Raw genomic sequence first — 20054 nt, 5'->3', positions numbered from 1 at the left:
TTCTCTATGCTGTTAAAACATATAGTGCAGTTACTTGTTGTAGGAACTCCAAGTTGTGCTTGACAATATCTTACATACATAGTTTTTCTGTTTCATTAAAGCAGTAAGACAAGCTGGGATTCACAATACTTTGTACTCTTGAGAGTTATTATCACTATATAAATGTATATCATGTGGCCTGTAATCAAATTATCTATGCCTGTGTATTGCCCACATTTCAACCTATTGTGTTCATTGTCTGTACTCCCTTTGAGAGACAGTAAAACCCCAAATAATGTCAAAGAGGCCCATTGAAGAGGCCCATCCAAATTGGCCTTGTTTTGCAGCTCTTCAAATCAAGTCAAATCATTTTCATGAAACCCAATATGTGAGAGCTTTTCTCCCTTTTGGGAAATGTTGTTGGGCCTGCAGCAGCACACTGGCTGTCTGTCTGTCGGACAATTGGTTAAATGGAGTTAACTGTTTCTCTCCCCGAGGTAGCCTCCTTTTCTGCTTTGATCCCGCTGCGCCTGGCGCCTGTCTGCTCTCTCCCTCCCTCTCCCTCTCTGTGTGACAGTGATAGATCGCTGGGTAACCATACAAGCTTTCAATGACTGTAATTTAGTGCCCAACAACATTACATTCTCCTCTACTTACTGTGAATATTACCACTCTCACTCCTGTTTGAAATGGGAAGTAGGGCTGGCTGTAATGCTTTGTTTCTCTCCCATTGTTTCATAATGAATGAGTATATTTCATACATGCACATGCCAGAGAAGGCAACAATGAACAATGAGGTTTAAAAAATAGAATCTAAAAATAGTGCAGTCAATGCACTACACATTTTTTTTAATATTACAAAGTATATCTCATGTCTGCCCATGTATTACTTATTTGAATGCATTTAAATAGCATCATTTATTTGTCTACATTTGATGCTAGTTGATCTTGGAGATGTTATACTGATGAGTGAACATTTTGACCTGATGATGGTGAAATGTCTCCAAAGTCAACATTCAAGTCAAGGATTCAACATTTAAGCACCGTGGACATCTGAATGAAATTTCATGGTTATTCATCCGATGGTGGACAAGACATTTCCCAAAATTGATGACAATCCATCCAACAGTGGTGTGTTTAAATGTGGTGGATCCCTCGAGCCAAGCTGCTAGTATGGTTAAATCAGTGAGCAGTGACATTTATCATTTTTAAATGTCCAAAAATATATAAAGAAAGAAAGTTGCAATTAGTAAACAAGTCCTGTGAAAATATTTATATTTTTATTCTTCAGTTTTCAGTTAATTATTTTAGTTTCCTTCACAAGAAGCTTCAACTGCGTCAACCACCTATCTCTTTTACACACACACACACACACACACACACACACACACACACACACACACACACACACACACACACACACACACAAACAACCTTGCTGCCTTGCCAAAGTGAAGAACTGTTTAAGAAGATAATTGCGGTTTCTAGAGAAGTTTTCCTTCGAACCAAGCATGTTGAAGCAGGCTTCATTTCATTTTAAAATCTTTCTATTACATGAGAGCTGGCAGAGCTCACAACTGTCTTATGCAAACGTTGGGGAGGGAGACCGGAGTCATGTGGGATAAACATTTATGAAATGCACAGCGGGTAACTTTGTGGTGAAAGTGTATCGTCTTTAAAAGAGACGGGAGGCCTGTCCGCTGAAGCATAATAGAACATTATCTTGTGTCTGAGTGGACCTGCCAACATCGCTATGTCAAAATGTTAATGTATGTGAGATCACAAACTTTAATTTTCATGCTGACATTTATAATAAAACACACTCTCTGAATTCTCTGGAAGTGTTTAATTCTATACGCAGAGGTATCATATTTATGATTCGGCCCATTTCATGCAGAGATGTGAACAAGTCAGCTCTGCTCGTGTCCTTAAATCGGTCTCTCGTCTTGAAACACTCGTAAAATGTCAAGTCTCATATCCAAAAAATATCATTAGTGTTCAGTCACAACTCCAGTTTGAGTCGTGCCTCCACCCCTTCAATGTCAGAAATCAAACTTATCTCAACACTTTGATAATATATTGTGTTTTGAAAAGAATCAGAGTTTCTTTCTCTCATACTTATTTTATACAAAATCCCATTTGCATCTATGTGCAAATGGGATTTAAGTCATATATGAGTTCAGGTCACCCTAGAACCTCATCTAATTTGCAAATTTTACATAATTCTTGATTAATATTCATTCGTTTGTGTGACTCATTCAGTTACTTCCATCATATGTGTCATATGCCAAAATCAGGGCCGACATGAGGACTTAATATGAACAAAGCTAAAGCTAATTCTGCCTCACAAGCTTAAATGATATTTATTGTTGATTTTGCGGAGTATTTATTCTGTTCAGCACCAAGGGCTCCTGGCAGCCCTCACCTTATACATTGACGTGATTGATGTCAGTGTTACATTAATTACTCAAATAATAATGTCAAGCCTTAAGGGTTCACATAATAAAACTACAAGCTTGGAAATAAAATGTACTTAACTTGGCACTTGGCCCAGGCTCCATTTCACTCAGGCCCAGTCACACCAATCATGCCAAAGAGGATTTGGAGGGCCTGAGGTCGTCCCAGTGATGTTTCTTCTTATCTGATTTGAGCTTGATGGGAACTGCAACAACACATCAGCCTTGATTGGCTGTCTCATCTTTCCCACTGTCAGCACATTGTATCATGTGAGCTGACAACCAGGGACTCACCTGGCAAAAAACAACATATTTTTACAACATATGTACATTTTCTCCTTCTTGTAACCAGCATCAGGACATTTCTCAGGGTGTCTCACGTGGCAGAAGAAGACTGGAGGCGTCAGTGTGCTTCAATGGAATCGTTGTCTGATGGTCAAACAGCGTCTGAAACTCTCTTGCTGCACAACGTGTTGACGTTTTATGTGAGTTTTAACTTCTCTTTCAAGCATTCTTGTTTCACTCTTCACACGATAGTTGACACCTTTTCTATGTACAAGTGCAGGGAAGCCTTTCAGGAACAATTGTCTGAAAATGTGGGTCATCATCCCCGTTTGAGCATCTTATCACGCACCTCTCTGTGATGGCACACTTTCAACCCGCCGCAGTGCGACCGCCAGGGCCATGGTGAGGCTTGTAGGCCTCCTGGTGTTGCACTTGTTTGTACAGCAGTGACGTAAAGGCAATTCAAACTCAGCTGCACTACAGCCATTAATTTGAATGTAATTTGTTGCACCAGCATAAGCTGAGGTTGTCTGCCTGAAGCATTGGTCGTAAAGATGATCTCTTAGTAATATTCGTCTTTCGGAGGGCATGCAGGGGGCTCACATGGCAGATGATGCTGGAAACCTTTGTAATTACGTGATGGGTTGTTGATTGCTTAAGTGCTTTTCATTTATTCTCTATATGTTAGCATGACTCGTCTGCCAGGGGAAAGCGCTGACAGGCAAGCAGCGAGCGGGTTATTATGCCTCTGTGTGTTGTGTGTGCAGGATATTGGGTTTGGTGACAGGAAGGCGCGTTGCACATGGCGTCTGACAGAGCCGAGCGGAGCGGTTGGCTGAGGGGGGCTCGGCAGTGAGTCTTACACGTAGTGCCAGGTGCTAACAGGTGAACACAGAGATATTGTTGCTGTATTGTAGCGGTATGGTTACGGACGGGGACAAAGGGAACTGGATCCCCTCTCTGGACCTGGAGCGAGCCAGGGGTTAGGGTGAGCTCAGTCACGGTGCTGACAGCAGCGGGGAACTCAGATGGTAGCCCGCACTCAGCGATGATAACAACGACGACGACAATGATGACGATGATGATGTTAGAGAATGACCCACTAACAGAGGCCAGTAGTCAAATTATCATAAAGTCTTTATTGTCTGGTCATGATAGCAGATGTAGGCGTCACGAGTATGAGGGGAATGACAGCAGAGGAGCAGGAGACATCACAGGACTGACGGAAGCAGGAGAAACCTGACACACACACACACACTCTCTCTCTCTCTCTCTCTCTCTCTCTCTCTCTCTCTCTCTCTGAGCTACAGCTCTAACCCATGCGGTGTCTTGAAATATACAGAAGCTTAGCTGTAAACTACTGAATACGTCTCTGAGTGAAATAAGAGCAGCATTCCCGTGGTTCACAATGGGACGCAGAGGACTTGTATGGCCTTGCACTATTGATAGCTATTCTATGGTCAAATGAATGACTGGCGTATATTACCACCGCATGCTATATATTAGTATAACCCCCCCCCCCCACACACACACACACACACACACACACACATACACACACTGTACATCTAAAAAAATGTCACTGCCACAGCATCAGTTTCCCAATTGGCCTCTCAATGAATTGCAGAATGAGGTCAGACCACAGCACACTGGGAGACGGTGCTGAACACAATTTGGTGTAGGACCTCTGAAAGCTGAGAATGGAGCACTGATTTGTGTCAAGCTGTTTGTGACAGCTGTTGCCGATTGACTATTTGCAAATTAGGTTAAACATTTCCCAACAATATTACAATTGACTTCTCTGAAACCACTCAAGTGAAGGCAGCTGCGCTGCAACATGCTGTGACAATTTAAACTGTGACAAATCACACAGCAGCACCTGTTGGGAGATGACTGGTCCACTGGAACACTCGCTTGATTAAAGAAAGAAGTCAACGTAATTCTAAGTTAAATGTCTTTGACTTAAGAAAAATTAAACAACACTCATAACTATAAATTAATGAGTACACCCTGGTACAATATATTGCAATAATGTGACTATCCAGGAGTTGAAAAATAAAGTCTAAAAAGTAATATTTTTAGTTTGCACATATAATGAGAATGAATACTAGGTTTGCTGTCCAACTTTGTTAAAGATGTTGTTACTATATCAAACCATCTTTCAAAAAAGCAGTTTGACATTTTGGGTTTTGGGAAATGCTTTTATTAGCTTTATTGCTATTTAGTTTAGCTGAGCACAAAGACTGAAAACTTACAGTGCAACAATCTATGGGAGTGGTATTGATCTTATCTTAAGAAAGACAGTAAACGAACATATATCCCAAGAAGACAAACTACTTCTTTAAAGTATGGCACAATCTTTTAACGTTGGACACTTCTTCTGCTTTTTGGAAATCTCAATCTAAAGTACAATATGGTATACATCATATTTTACACCAGAGCAAAACTTTTTGTCCACCAACAACAATATGTAATCTTCTAATTAAGAGAACACGTTGTTTTTAAGTTGTATTTAGTACATAATAGTTGTAGTTGATGGTTTTTGAGGGACCTAAAGCAATATCCCAGTTTTCAGAGGGGACCATATTTCTGGTACATATTTCCTCAAAGCTTGTGACTTACTGACTTCAAAAGATGTTCTCGGCATGTCGAGAATGTCAATAAATTATAGTCAACAGTTATTCTCGTGGCACTGATAATGTTGACCACAGAGGAGTTGAAACTGGAACAAATTAGGGTCACATGACTTGCTCAGGGGCATTTTTGTGCTCGCTCTAGATGGTGGGAATATCTCTTTGCATTCGTCTACGGATTTCTCAGGCCATAACATGCCTCCCTCTTTAACTGGTGTAAAATGTTGTACTTTAATGGGCTCATCACATGTGAATGCAGATACAACTACATGAAAATATAGTTTAATTGGAATATATTTAGGGTTTTTGTGAGAATGTGAGTGTGCGCCTGTGATCTCAGCACAGTGACAACCTGAACAAATATGCTGAGTTGATTCTTCTGAGAATACAAAAGATTCCACGTCGTCTCATGAAGCTCTGAAAGAGAGGGGAGGGCCCAGCAGAGGCCCCTGAATAAACAACCATTAAATTCTCCCCGCGCCTGTATGAAGAGCGCCTTCAGACTGGGGCCGTGCTTTAAACAAACTTAAAGTACGAAACCACAAAGAAACTGAATTAAATATAGGGAAATAGAAAATTGTTTGAATAAGGAAGCTCATTTTACTTTACACTTACCGGTAATCTTTTTTATATTGGACGCTAAGAGACAGATTAGTGGACAGCCGGATAAAGCGAGGAAGACGGGTGGAGGGAGAGAATAGGGGGATGAAGTGGATGAAGGAGAAGATGAAAGCTTTGTTGTGCTGATGCTTAATGAGCTGGAAAACACAATTGAACTTTTCTTACTGTGGAAATTGCTGTGAGGGCATCGTAAATTAGCGCCAGTGTGGGAGCTAGCCTGCTGACAGAAAAGGGGCTTTGTGTGGTAAAGGCTTCTTCACATGCCGGCAGCCAGTGAGATCCTCACAGTGGTATCATGGCTCCATCCGTCGCACGACAAGGAGTTCGGCGGTACTCTCGAACATGGACAAGGGAGCTGTCTCATTTCCCAACGTGATGCTGTGATATTACATGTTACAAATTTGTACTTTATTTAGCATTATTATTAATTTAATTATTTCATTCATTTTTTCACCATACTCCTGACCTGAGGCTCTTTATATTGAACATGATATGTTCTCTGTGTCGTGCTACCTGTACATTCTTAGTGAGGTCAGAGAAAGAACAGATGGACGAAGGTAGAACATAGTAGATGAGGGAGAACGGGAGTGAAGAGGAGACGGGTCCCTCTCTTTTCTGATATTTAGTGAACTCCAAAGGGTGACTCTTCATTCTGGCCTTGCAGGCTTGGCACATGCCTTCTGTTACTAAGTGGCTTCATATTGAAAGGCTTTGCAGCCGCTATTCTCTCTCCCACTGGGTGCCAGCCTCTCTGCCCTGGCAGCTGCTGGGCTTTAGAATAGACCCATAGTTTCCCCTCTGCAGGTGAGCTGCACAGCCAAAACAGGGCCCCTCAAAGGCCTTTTCAGAGCCTCAATAGGAATCTGACTTGGGGACAGAGGAACGGGTGCACAATGGTCGCCTTCTCTAGACACAGAGAAGATGGAGATGAGCTATTGGGGTGCTGCTTTAGTGTTGCTTATAGCCATGTCGAGGAGAGGTGATGAGAGAAGAGAGGAGAGGATGAGTTCCCCCTGTAAAGTTTTGGAAGGCGTGGTTCTTTCTCCCGTGTTACTCTCTGCCACCGCAGAGCAGGGATGTGCCGTCCTCCTGCATCTCAGATGTAATTGCTGTGTGTTCGAAACCTGATGAAACAAAATGTTTTCTCAATGACCTGCAGGGTGAACGGGGTGACACTCGGCTCCTATCCACACCTCCCCTCTTTCCACCCCTCCCCTTTCATCCCAGACCACTGGAACTCCCTTTAGCCTCGGCAAAACTCTTCCCATGCCGGCAGGAAAGAATGCACTTCCCTCCTCCTTCCAATAGTTTGCATTTGAACTTTTATTAGCAACAGCTTTCACTGACATATGAAGTGTTGGCATTGGAGAGATGGGGCGAGGGAGGGAATGAGAGATGGAGAGAGAGTTGAAAAGTATGGGGACGGAGGAGCGATGAAGGAAAGGAAAAGAGGGTTATCCTTTCTCTTTGTTGGTAATTGCAGCATGTCCACATCCTGTCAAACTATGACAAAAAAACCTCAATACAATTCGGCGACCTGGATCTATGAATCTCTGTCTTTCAATTGCAACTTGGTGCTGATTTACTATTACTGTGTTTTGTCTCACTCATGTTGTGAGCAAATTCTTCCATACATAATGGTTTCACATGGTTCTTTTAACCCATTTGAGACTGCAGCAGTATGTGCGTTTACTTTTTGATTTGGTCACATTCTGCTCCCTACGCAAACCACTTAGACTTTTTGTGAAACACAATGTGTAGTAATGTCTGGCGTGCTGGCAATACAGACGACTATTGTTTTTATGTCTAAATGGACGATAGCAAACACAATTTGTACCAACATTTCTCACTTTTGAAAAATTATTTTGAGTATTTTGAGCGTGGTAGCTCAATATTGTATTATTCTGATGTTGTAAAAATGCAGCTGCCTTGTAGTTTTAGACTGCCATGCAAGTGAGGCAGAGGCACGGAAAAATGAATTCTCCTGACAAAAGAAACACAACTACAAAAATGTCCACATTGTTCTCTTCCTCCCTGTAATCCACATCCACAAATTGTGTTGAAAATGTTGTCTGGCATTTTCTGTTGAAACTCTTAAACCACAAGGAAAAAGATCCCTTTGGAATATGCAAACCGCTGCGGTCACATATGGGGAAAACAAAATACAATGCAAGCAAAGAACAGGCAGCGTGGATTGCATTTGAATTAGTTGGAACACATTATGAGTTAGTGTGAATTTGTTCAAAATTGATCATTTAAAGAAGTGACAATCCCATCTCAGCATGAAATCTTAATACTTTAATATATATATATATATATATATATATATATATATATATATATATATATATATATATATATATATATACATATATATTCATATATATATGTGTATATATATAAATATATATATATATATATATAAATATATATATATATATATATATATATATATACACATATATATATATATATATATATATATATATATATATATATATATATATATATATATATATATATATATATATATATATATATAGTTCTCCCGAAACATGTCTGATTTAGTTCTTTTAAAACTCAAATGACGTAATAGAATGAACATGTGGTTGAATGTTGACCACTTGTTTATGAATACTTCAAAATCAAAAACCCAAGTGAATGATGGTGATCGTAATTTTGATCTTTTCTCATATTACCCACCCTGCTGCAAAATACAGAAATGTTTCTGCAGCACATGCTTTGTTATTGTTACCATTTCACATGAGATTATAAACACAGTCATCTGAGAGTTTACTGAGTCTTTAGCTGCCTAATATAATTAAGTTGGGTAAGAAGATGCTATCAGGCCCTGTCTCAGTTTTCCTCTCTTCTCTTTCTCCTCCTTCTCTTCCTTAATCAGTTCCACTCTGTTATTGCTGGCCTCAGGCTGTTTACCTCTTTCCTAAACTGCTTTCACAAGCATGAAACCAAAGTAGTTACTACTCAAATGTCTAATAGATCCTTTATAGACACAGTCACTGTGTGGCTGACCTTATTGCTGTTGTTGCCATAATTATGGAATGAATGCTTGCTGATCTTATGTTTCTCACACCTTCTTAAGCCAGGAATAGTTTTTCCCTTCTAAAGTTAGCTGACCACTTTTGAAAGGTTAACTGGTGAATGATGGTTTAATGGCGGCGCTGAGGGCTGAGAAGACAGACAGACTGTGACTGCAGCCCTGAAGGACATGAAGCGTAATGATATCCAGGGCAGACAGTTTAACATAAGCTCTGAGAACATACATGCTCATGAACGCACCACGCTTCATGTACTATTTGCTGTGAGGTTTTGAGAAGAATGAAGCATATCCTGCAGTCAGGCCAGCTGAGAGTGATTTAGTGACATAAGTGAAATCCTGTTCTGCAGACGCCTCTCCACAGGCAGAAGTTCATAATGTAATAACTACCTTCTTTAGTGATACTCATCTCGTATTGGCTTGTTTGAAGCGGACACGTTATCATTGTGTTAATTTAATTTGAAAAATCTATTTGAGGTTGAGTTCAACTTCTATGTGTCTTTGGAGAGATGTGAATAGTTACAGGTGTGCAATGGTTGTAATTTTGAGAATTCACAGTTGTACCTTTTTCTCATGAACTGCAAATAAAGCTCCTGCTGTGTGTATGAGCCAGTATGTCTGTAACTATTAACTCTGGTGTGTTTGTACATCTCTCGCAACTCTCTTTCTCCACTTGTTCACAATTCATTACTAATTCACTACTAAACCACGGGAGAAGAAATTGAGTATGATTTACAGTCTTTGTGTCTTCCACCAAGCGAGCAACAGCTCAAAAATCCAAATGATCGTCTCACAAACCTGCTGCTGAATGGAATGATATTATGCAATCATTCATGTTATGCCTTGTTTTCAGAATACACACACGCACACACACACACGCACACATGCACACACACACACACGCGCACATACACACACACACACACACACACACACGCACACACACACACACACACACACACACACACACACACACACACACACACACACACACACAAAATAAGAGCTTATAAAAGGATACTCAAACAGAGATGAGAGCAATGAGTCACTGACCATTAACTTAGTGAGACATTTCAAGTGTGATTTTTTCTTTTTTTTGGCCGGGTACAGATAACACAAGGAAGTAAATACATTAAAATTAGCTTTATAATTCAATTGTAGCCAATACTCTTCACAGTTTAGTTTACCTTCTCCTTTCTTGGCATCTGCTTTTACTCCTACTTCTGCTCCATTTCCATCTCTGAACCGTTTGATCATTATAGTTTTTACCAGTATGTCCAGCAGCAATTATCGTATCACTGAAAGGCAAGTAATGCATTCAAAAAACTTATTTTGTATAGCTGTCATTGAACACAAATTAGATACAGCACAGAGTAAGTGACAATAAGTTATCAGATATCAGTTTCCCTTTCCTTTTCATGCTGTGTCTGTCTTTGCTCCCCTGTTGTCTGCATTCTGCAGGTATGTAATTATGGTTTGAAAAGGTTGGAGCCAGACCTTCCGCAGGGCACAGCGTGAGAACAAAGCCGGGTCTGGGAGATGAGGTCAGGGAGCACAGCGACTACAAACTACAGAGATAGACATTTCGGGACAGTCATCCTCCTCAAACGAAAGTCCGTTAGTGGAGTTGATTCAGATGTCTGACTCACATCCTCTGACTGTGCCGAGAATTGAAGGATGTGTAATGACCAACTTTGCAATCTGGCATGAATGGAGTTGCTTATAGTAGCTGCAGTTGATGAAAGATGCATTACATGTCACATGATTCCTCAAATCCGATTCAAATTTTTTCAGGCATTGTAGATTTTAAATATTTCAAATGGTACTGCATGACATCAAGACAGCCTCATAATAGTCTGTTTTCTGTTTGAAACTTAAAACATAGTTTTTTTTTATCACATTATGTGTGAGGTGCTACTTATCATTGACCCTCTCTTCCATAACTTGAAGGTCAGTTTGTTAGGAAATATGCGGGACACTGTGTTGACGCTGGGACATTTCTTTCTATGTTGACACTCCAGATTTTGCAATCATAAGTTGCTGAAAAACTTAAAATTTTAGGACCAATTGGTCCCTCTGTGGTGGAAAACAGCATATGAAAACAGACCTGGAAGCAGCGCTCGGATTAGTTGTTGATAAATGATGAAAACCAAAGACTACGTAATCATTTTAATTGCTGTGTCAGTCAGCAGGATTTGACCTTCTTCGTCACCAGGGAGTCTGTAATTACCTTTTCTCCATGTAACAAAGAAACCATTGTATAGTTGAAGTACGAGGATGCACAACAATGAGGCATACATCACCGAGATACAAAGAAAATGGATTAATCTTCACATACATGTACTGAGCTTGTTATTACCAGTATGCTCCTCAAAAGATGAGCGTTCTGTCAACAGATCGTATCTATCTGAATTGAGAACAAACTGAAAGCAGAATGGAGACTAAAACGTTTCATCTGCCGACATAACTGAGCAAAGAGGGCACATGTTTCTTTAATAAGGATGAAAGCGTGGTGCTCTTGTAACCGGATCTCTCTGTAGCGGGCAGCTTTCCATCAAGGAACAGCAGGATCCTCTCTTTAACCCAGGAGCATCGGGACAGATGGGACTGTGACACGCAAACTCACCCACAAACTTATTCAGAGCAACACAGAGAGGATTTCTGTGATCTTATGGACACACTGAGCCGTGAATATCAAGGGAAGGGTTCAGCGTAAAAAACATCTGTAACACCTGTACTCACTGTCGCTCCTCTCTGTCGTCATGATTTCACAGGATGTGCTCCCCGCTGAGGGCATCGATGATGAATTCTGTGGCGCTGGGGATCAGAGGTTAAAGGTTAGGGGTACTCCAGCTGGCAGCCAGGGCCGCAGTGGACTCCAGTGAGGAGGCATTCAGTGGCTGGAGCAAGAGGTGGAGAGGTTGAGGCAGAGGTGGGGAAGGGCAAGGGGCAGAAGATGTTTCTCTTTTTGTTTTGTTTGATGTACCACACCCTCACGGCCTTCTTTACCCTGTATGGCATAAAGTAAACTTTCAGATAAGAGAAAAAGCAGACAAAACACATGTAGCATTGATCTCTGTGTCTCTCCAAGTTAAAGATTTGTATATTAACAATGGATGACTTGGTTGTGTGAAAGTTCCCAATGGCTTGACAGAGTTTTATAGAGAGCTTCAAGCTCATTGTTTTGGTTTTCCGGCCCGCAAATTTACTATTTTGGTTCACTCAAACCACTTTCATAGTGTCGGCCACAGCAGACATCTGTTTTCAGCTGAAAAACATTAAAAACCCTGCCGGCCCAGCACCAGACAAAAACAGACCTGAAGAACATTTAGCAGCTAGAGACTGATTTCTCTCAGGAGTTTGTAGAGACCAACAGTCAATAACAGTCAACAATTTAGTTGGCCAAAAAACACAACTTCAGAAGATTGCTAATATTTGCTGGATGTGTAGGCAACTTTCTGCTTACAAATTCTCCACATTAACTTAAAAGGTAAGTGTTGTGTTTAGAGTTTGCTTTAGCAAACTCTAAACACAACACTGGGGGTGTGGAGGGTGGGAGGGGGATCAGTTATTGCAGGTTTAAAGTTTAGGGAAGAAACAATAACTGCAGATAAAGCAGCTATACTTTGAGTGCATGTTAGTAGCCAGGTCTCTGCAGTTCCTTTGTTTATCCTGTAGGGGTCAGATCTCCAAATTAATGAGCCACATGTGCCAAGTGTTGGCATTATGTGTGCTTTATTTAAAGAGTTTTCCAAAACTTTAGTTCTCCTTAAGTGGAAAATGTGTTTAATGAGAAGCGTCCAAAACACAGTAAATAGCCATTAAACTTACTTTAACAGCTCCCACGTGAGTTTAAGAGGGATGTGATTGAGGCTGTACGTGTGTGTGTGTGTGTGTGTGTGTGTGTGTGTGTGTGTGTGCGCATGTGTGCGTGTGTGCATGGGTGTGTGCGTGTGTGTGTTTGTGTGTGTGTGTGTGTGTGTGTGTGTGTGTGTGTGTGGGAGTGTGTGTGGGAGTGTGTGTGGGAGTGTGAGAGAGAAAAATAGAGAGAAAGAAAGAGAGTCTCTACTATAATAGTCTATAATATAATATTTCCATGGTTGACACTGTCAAAGCAATGTAATGGCTCTGTGTCAGCTCGAACAGCCAGCCTCACTAATGGCCATCTTTCACACAGTAACTTTTTTTCAGATTAGCTGCCCTGAGAACAAAGGTCACCCATATTCCTCTGTGTCTCCTCTCAGACAGACAAAGAGCCTCCCCGTCTCCTGTCATCAGTTACATAACAGACAGGGGGGAGAGTTCCTCTTTCTGTCTGTCTCCGTGCTGTACAGGTCCTGGTCGACCTCCCCTCGTCTGCCTCGGCTGTCATCGGAGCTATTGTCGCTGGAAATCTGTCTCGGGCATTACCCGTGGAGCCTGATAGTCAAGTGGCTCCAAGCCTCAGACTGACTGGCTCATCACGCCCCTCACTTTGCCCCCCTTAATTCGTACCTGTTCATTGAGGAGATATTTGGTGAAGCATCAGCATTTAAACATGTTAAATGAAGAGTCAAAAGCTGAAACGCTGCATGCAGCAGTAGATGGATCACTAATTGTTCCAGCGGCCACTTCATAAGTCTGACAGCTACCCCGTTCACTAGACCGTCCTCACAACTCTTCATGTTCGCCTACGCTCTTCCACGGAGGTCCTTCCCTCAGCCCTGTCATTGGTGCTGTTAAACTGCATCGTGAAATGTCTAATGTGTGTTTAATGGTTATGGGTGAAGCATCAATTAAGTTAATTGTAGATCATTGAGTTAATTTTAGTAATTTAGAAAACCCCAGCTTTCCTAAATGTTGTGAGTGTGGGGCGGACATGACGGAAGACTGTGAGTAAAGACAGAGGAGTGGTTAGCCTCAAATACAGCCCTGCGCTCTTTGACAACCTTTATGGGATTTACTGATAGTAATTACGGGGATGATGAGGTTTTGGTGCTGATGATCGTTTTAGTGGTGGAGTTGTGACTTTTCAGCCAGTATGTTCATTATCTGATTTCAGAGATACAATATGTGTAGATATGCTTGGAGTCTGAGGACTCAGCTGATTGTTTTCTCTTTGTTTCTTTACCTGCAAAGAACTCTTCATACAGACGCCACTTTAAGTCAAGACAAACATGATGGCAATTACTCTGGCTTAGCAGTAATAAGCTGTTATTGGTTTTAAGAAAGAACCAGGACATCAGATCTCGCAATTAAAGTTACAAGTTGAAGACAGTGCTGTCATCAGTGGATATTAATCTTCAGTATCTGTCTACACATTGTGCATGTGTGTAAGTAAGTGGTAGGCTGTTGTGAACACATGCATGAATTGATACTCACACATACACTGTCTACACCGCTTGCAACTGCTGAGGCAGAAAAAGCAAACAATATAGGGGCTGTATTTCAGAGCATTTTGCCTCTCAACAGCTTTCAACATGGCGACAACTGAGTGGCAGCTCGAAGCTAACGGTTTTAACAATGGTGACAGAGCTATGTCTCAAAAAAGCACATAGATGCTCGGATAACAACACACACACTGACTTCAATCTCTGCTCAGGTAGACATTACTCATTTATATTTCACATAGGCAGGAGTTGTTTGGGGCTGCACGGTGGTGTAGTTGCTAGCACTGTCACATCACAGCAAGAGGGGCTAGGGTTCAATCTCTGATCCTGGACAGTCCAAAGGTTAATTGGAGACTCTAAATTGCCCGTGAGTGAATGGTTGTCTGTCTCTATATGTGCCCTGCGATTAACTGCTGACCTGTTCAGGGTGTACCCGGCCTTCGCTGGGATCAGCTCCAGCGCCCCGCAACCCCTAAATAGGATAAGCGGTTTGGATAATGGAATGCAATAGTTGTCTGGTGTAATATTAAATTGTATAAGTAGTATCTTCATTCTTTTAAAATGGGAACGTTCAGTTTGGCGGTTTCCCCAGTAAATAGCTGCAAGCTGCAGCATTTGATGCATTTTATGGGCATAAATCATGACTTAGTGCTGCATTTAAATAGTTACAGACAGGCAATTTATTCTTGGCTTACTACTCACATTTTGTGCAATAACATCATGTGACTGTGTACATGTTTTACAGTTTATTGGCAGCGATCATTACCTGCTGACAACTCCTACTTGTTTTGGTCTTTACAGGCTGCCCTCTCATTTTCCAAAAGACTTGTCATTCACATGATACATATGTGTTTAAACTCTGCAGCAGCACACACAGCTAACCAAAAGTATGCACTTTGTAGTGTGACAGGAGGAGGGGAAACATATTTGCTCATTCTCTTGGCACATGAAACTAAGCCTGATGGCTTCTGGAGGTGTCAGGGCATAATCCGCACAAACCACATATAAAAATATAATTATCCTCACATCACCTGCAGCCAATTAGAATAAAGAGAAGCAGAGAATTACACTACATAAAGTTCTTCTTAGTATATATATATATATATATATATATATATATATATATATATATATATATATATATATATATATATATATATATATTCATATATATATATATATATATATATATATATATATATATATATATATATATATATATTTATTTATATGGATATGGTAGGTAGGCGCTACAGAGCACTGTACGCCAAAACCACCAGACACAGGAACAGCTTTCTCCCGCTGTCTGTCTGTCTGTTGAACAACTGAACAATTAGTCAGTCACTTACACCTGCACTATCTGCACTTTCTGGACTAATGTTTACTGTTTTTCTGTTTCCTAATGTCTTATTTTTCTGGTCTTTCTTTATATTTATCTTTTTATATCTAGCTTGAAAAGAAGTACGAAGCGCAGAATCCGGCGTCAAATTCCATGTATGTGAGAATGTACATGGCCATGAAAGCTCATTCTTATTCTGATTAAATGCTCTTGGTTTTTAGTGTATTAGCTTGTCAAAGGGATAAACGTCCGTGTCGATATTAAATTTGTTTGAACCTAGAAACCAGTTTAAGAGAGAAAAAAACAGATACATGGCTCTGACGAGAACATTGCTTTCACTGTCATATTTGTATGGTAACAATTCTGCTATGCCAGTAGCTGCTGAGCTGGGCTTAGCACCTATAAACAGGGGAAAAAAGCTCACCTGGCTCTGTCCAAAGAAGAAATGCAACTCTTAAATTCATCAATTCAGAAGTTATATTTCAAAATGCCTCTGAATGCACTTTATTTAAAGTGCTCTGAAAAACTACCTCTAACTTTTCTTCTAGCAGCTTTTAAACTCTCCGACACTTCATCACCTTCGCGGAGCGACCGCGACACAACTATGTCTGATGGAAAGCAACTCATTTGCACTGCAGCGCTCTGCCGAGCAGAGGTTGGTAAAACCACAGAAGAGCGTGTTTTCCTGTAAGCCTGTGAGGTCATCAGAAGTTCAGGGAGCAGAGTCCTGTGGTTAATCTGTGCTGGTAGCTGATGGGCCTCTGGCCTTCACATGGTTCAGTGATGTGTGTGGGACACACTGGGTTGCATCGGTGGAAGCTTCAGCACACTTTATCCATCAAACCTCACTTTCAAGACTTGGAATAGCGGGGTTATAGCAGGGTTGTGGCTTATATGTGTGTCACCAATCAACTTGTCTTCAATGTTTTAATTGTTATCTTCATGAAGACAGTCTAATTTAAAGGAATAAACAAACCAGACAAAAATGTCTTACTATGTGTGGAATAAAAGCAGAATTAAACAATGGTTGCTTTCTTGTCCATGTTCTATGACTATCAGATATCTAGCATTTGCTTGTTCAGGGAGCCATATTTGGGTAGAAGACAGTAGACCAGTGCGTGACCTGGGAGTGAGGCGAGTCGAGAGTTAACATTGGACTTGTACATATGGATCTGATTGAGAGAGCAGATAATCAGCAGACGCAGTGGAGCCATCCCTTGAACCGAGCAGGAAGTGTGTAGTGTGTCTGTCTGGTCCTGTTCTACTGTACTGTGTGTGTGTGTGTGTGTGTGTGTGTGTGTGTGTGTGTGTGTGTGTGTGTGTGTGTGTGTGTGTGCGCGTAATCTTGTTGTACAGAGACATTATTAACCCATATGTTATCTTAATGACTCTCCTACTGTGTATGAACAGAGAACAAGAGCAGCGAAGAACGGTCACAGCTGTAACTGTCTCTGAAAAATTAAACTCTAACTAACATGAGCTGCATGAAGGCAGACGGAGGGACGGCCAGACGCTAAAACACTGAACTGAAATCACATTCTTTTAGGGTGTGTATTCTACGTAAGATTAGTTTAAATGTGTTCATGGCTGTGTAACGCAACTTACAGATGTTTAAGATGGTCTCAATGTTTTCTGTTTTTGCAACATATCAGAAAAAATGTATTCATAAATTAAGTTTTAATTATAATTCCGTGCATCAGTCCACAGGCTTTTTTTAGTCTGAACTGGTGAGCTTTACATCATGATAGGCTCTTGGCAATGACGTCATTTTGGGTTGACACAGTCTTTACAGTTGCTTCTGCGTTGTGGCTAACACTGAGATCGATCCTCTGTCTTGCAACTGTCCTCCTTCAGTGGAAGTGTCTGTGGAAGGTAATTAGCTTTTTTAAATGGTTGAAGTTGTACGCAGGAGGGAGTCTGTCTGAGAACGTTCCTGTGGAAGTAAGCCAACCATGGGGAGACTGTACATGTGGACATCAATTGACTTTTGATACGACTAAAAAATAATATAATTTGTATGCATGCAATCCCTTCATCTCTTGGCCAGTTAGTGTATGCATAAAACGTCCCAAATCCCTGTATTTAAAGTTGTATGATGCCTTCTTGTAGCCTACACACAATGACCCACCTTCAGTCTCTAAAGCATGATCAATAGTCAGGTCACCCCTCCTGCAATAACACAGGAAGTAAAGATTATAGTTGTATTATTATAAACTTTATTTATTCAGATAAGTCTCTCTGAGATTGAGATCTTGTTTCTTGCTAATGTCAGATAATGTATAGTAAAGTATAAAAATAAACAAAGTGGGTAGCACTTTATTTTACCCCCTCTTTTTAGCTTTTATAATGTTGATGCTACAATAAGTAGTATGCAGACATTTAATCAATGGTTTATGGTTATGAACACACTATAATGTAGTTGTGAGCATATATATACATATATGAGAATATAGTGAAACAATAGTACTAATTTAAATTATGTCTGGATAGACAAAGTTCCTATTGCTGACAACATGCTGACAACATTCTATGAATGCTGCCTAGAACTACATTGTAAAGGGATATTAACTATTTATTACATGTTAATGTTCTGCTAAAATATAGATATTAAATAGCGGGCCAAATAGCAAACCACGTTATCTAGCACAGAAACAAAGACTGACTTTATTTTTGCACTGTAGGTACATTGAGTGCAGGTAATCTACTTATTAACGAATTAGAGAAACTTTGGATAAAGATAAAGGCCATGGGGCGTTATGCCAATGTGATCACATATTGCTGATAAGGAAGATTAATGTAGTTGTAAAACTAGTGAAATCAATTACAACAGTAAATAATTCATGCAATGCCATAAATCAAAAACAAGTTATGTTTAAATCACAGTAAAATAACAAGGGTAAACTAAACTATAAGTGACATTGATCTTACAGATATCTAGTAAAAGGTACACTCAAACTAATTAGGCTTGATGACATAATGAAGAACTCAGTTGTAATCAGCCATTGGCACAGAAACAATATTATGTTGGCTAGATGTTGCTCACGGCACTGAATTACTTACAGCCGTTAGCCTGTTCACCAGATGCAAAGGTCAAGACAATAGGAGTCGTTTATTGTTGGGACTTTAGTCTTTCCTTTTCACAGAAGGTGAAGGGGAAATTATTTGTTCAGAGTCAAAGCGTTGAGTGGAAAGCAGTCAACATGTTCAGGTAAGAAAACAGATCTCTCCAAAGGGTTTCAGACTGGTTTAAATGTGTAACAAGAGGAAAGATTGCCTGGTTGGTTTCTTTAACAGGATCTGTAACATTTGTCAAAGTGTTAAAATCTGAACGTTAATTCAGAGCCTCTTCACTTTTAGGTTTTCTCTAATAGTCTATGTGTATCTGATTGTTGGCATCACAGCAAAGCCATACAAACCATGGGTATGTATATGTTGATGAAGTGTAAAATGACGAGCATGCTGACTTCCTTTTTGGACATCACTCATATAATATTTGTTATCTTTTCTCAGAATAAACTCACAGATGAAGACTTCCAGGATACAGTTGTGTAAGTTGTTTCCTTAAACTAAACCTTCTCTCCTAGATTGAGAAATGCAGACTTTGATTGTGTTTTTCTGTTTTTTTCTCAGGTACTTAGATAACAAAGGAAAGATGTCAGTGGAAGTCGAGGCTCCCGAGAACATGGATGAGACTCACTATGACATCGACCCTCGCATGATGATTTGGAAGAGTATGACAGCCAGCGGAGAGAACAACAAGCCCCTGAAGGCCGAAGAAGACTTGGATGAGCTGTACCATCCTTCGATGGATGATCTCAACGCTCAAATCCAAAACCTGGTTGCCCTCCCTGCTGCCGGCATCCAGGCAGCACCCTGGCAGGAAGATGCTCAGGTGAAGAAGCATCAGGAACCTGAGGAGGATAGAGACGACATCGACCACCCTGGTTTCAGTGAGGTGGCCCCAAACGAGCCACAGCAGGACTGGGATGAAGTCTACCGCAAAGCGAGGGAGGAGCTGGACGTGTATCTGGCTCCACTAATGCCTGGATACGAAGCTAGTAAGGTCGTCGGTGAAAGTGAGGTCAGAGTTCACCTTCAACCAGAGGAGGACATGGATGACGTGTACCACAAAGAGCCCCTCCAGCTCATCCCTTACCAAGATGACACTGAAGTTGTCGTTCATGTACCATCTCAGAGGAAGCACAGCGAACCAGAGGAAGATCTGGACGATCTGTACCACCAGTGAGCCTTCAACAGCTCATCCTGCAGATCCCTACCATTTCAGATCTGACCCGTAGGTGATAAGGTGAAATG

General features: G+C 40.8%; 1 protein-coding gene across 1 annotated transcript; it reads left to right on the top strand.

Moving 5' to 3' along the window:
• The first annotated feature begins 2854 nt into the window (after nucleotides 1–2854).
• On the top strand, nucleotides 2855–19986 carry si:ch211-217g15.3 (uncharacterized protein LOC368914 homolog). The gene is made up of 3 exons (XM_068567995.1): nucleotides 2855–2920; nucleotides 19251–19288; nucleotides 19371–19986. Exon 3 carries the CDS (start codon nucleotides 19393–19395, stop codon nucleotides 19984–19986), a length of 594 nt encoding a protein of 197 aa, XP_068424096.1. The 5' UTR covers nucleotides 2855–2920; nucleotides 19251–19288; nucleotides 19371–19392.
• Nucleotides 19987–20054: the final 68 nt, after the last annotated feature.

Source organism: Clinocottus analis, unplaced genomic scaffold (genome assembly GCF_023055335.1).
Source record: "Clinocottus analis isolate CAN_PGR_092001 unplaced genomic scaffold, fCliAna1.0.p SCAF_8, whole genome shotgun sequence".
Taxonomy (NCBI): domain Eukaryota; kingdom Metazoa; phylum Chordata; class Actinopteri; order Perciformes; family Cottidae; genus Clinocottus; species Clinocottus analis.
Note: the sequence above shows the minus strand (reverse complement) of the source record. Positions and strands in the feature narration are given on the sequence as shown.

Coding starts and splice junctions, on each gene's coding strand:
- si:ch211-217g15.3 (XM_068567995.1), top strand. CDS start 19,393: ATGTCAGTGGAAGTCGAGGCTCCCGAGAACATGGATGAGACTCACTAT.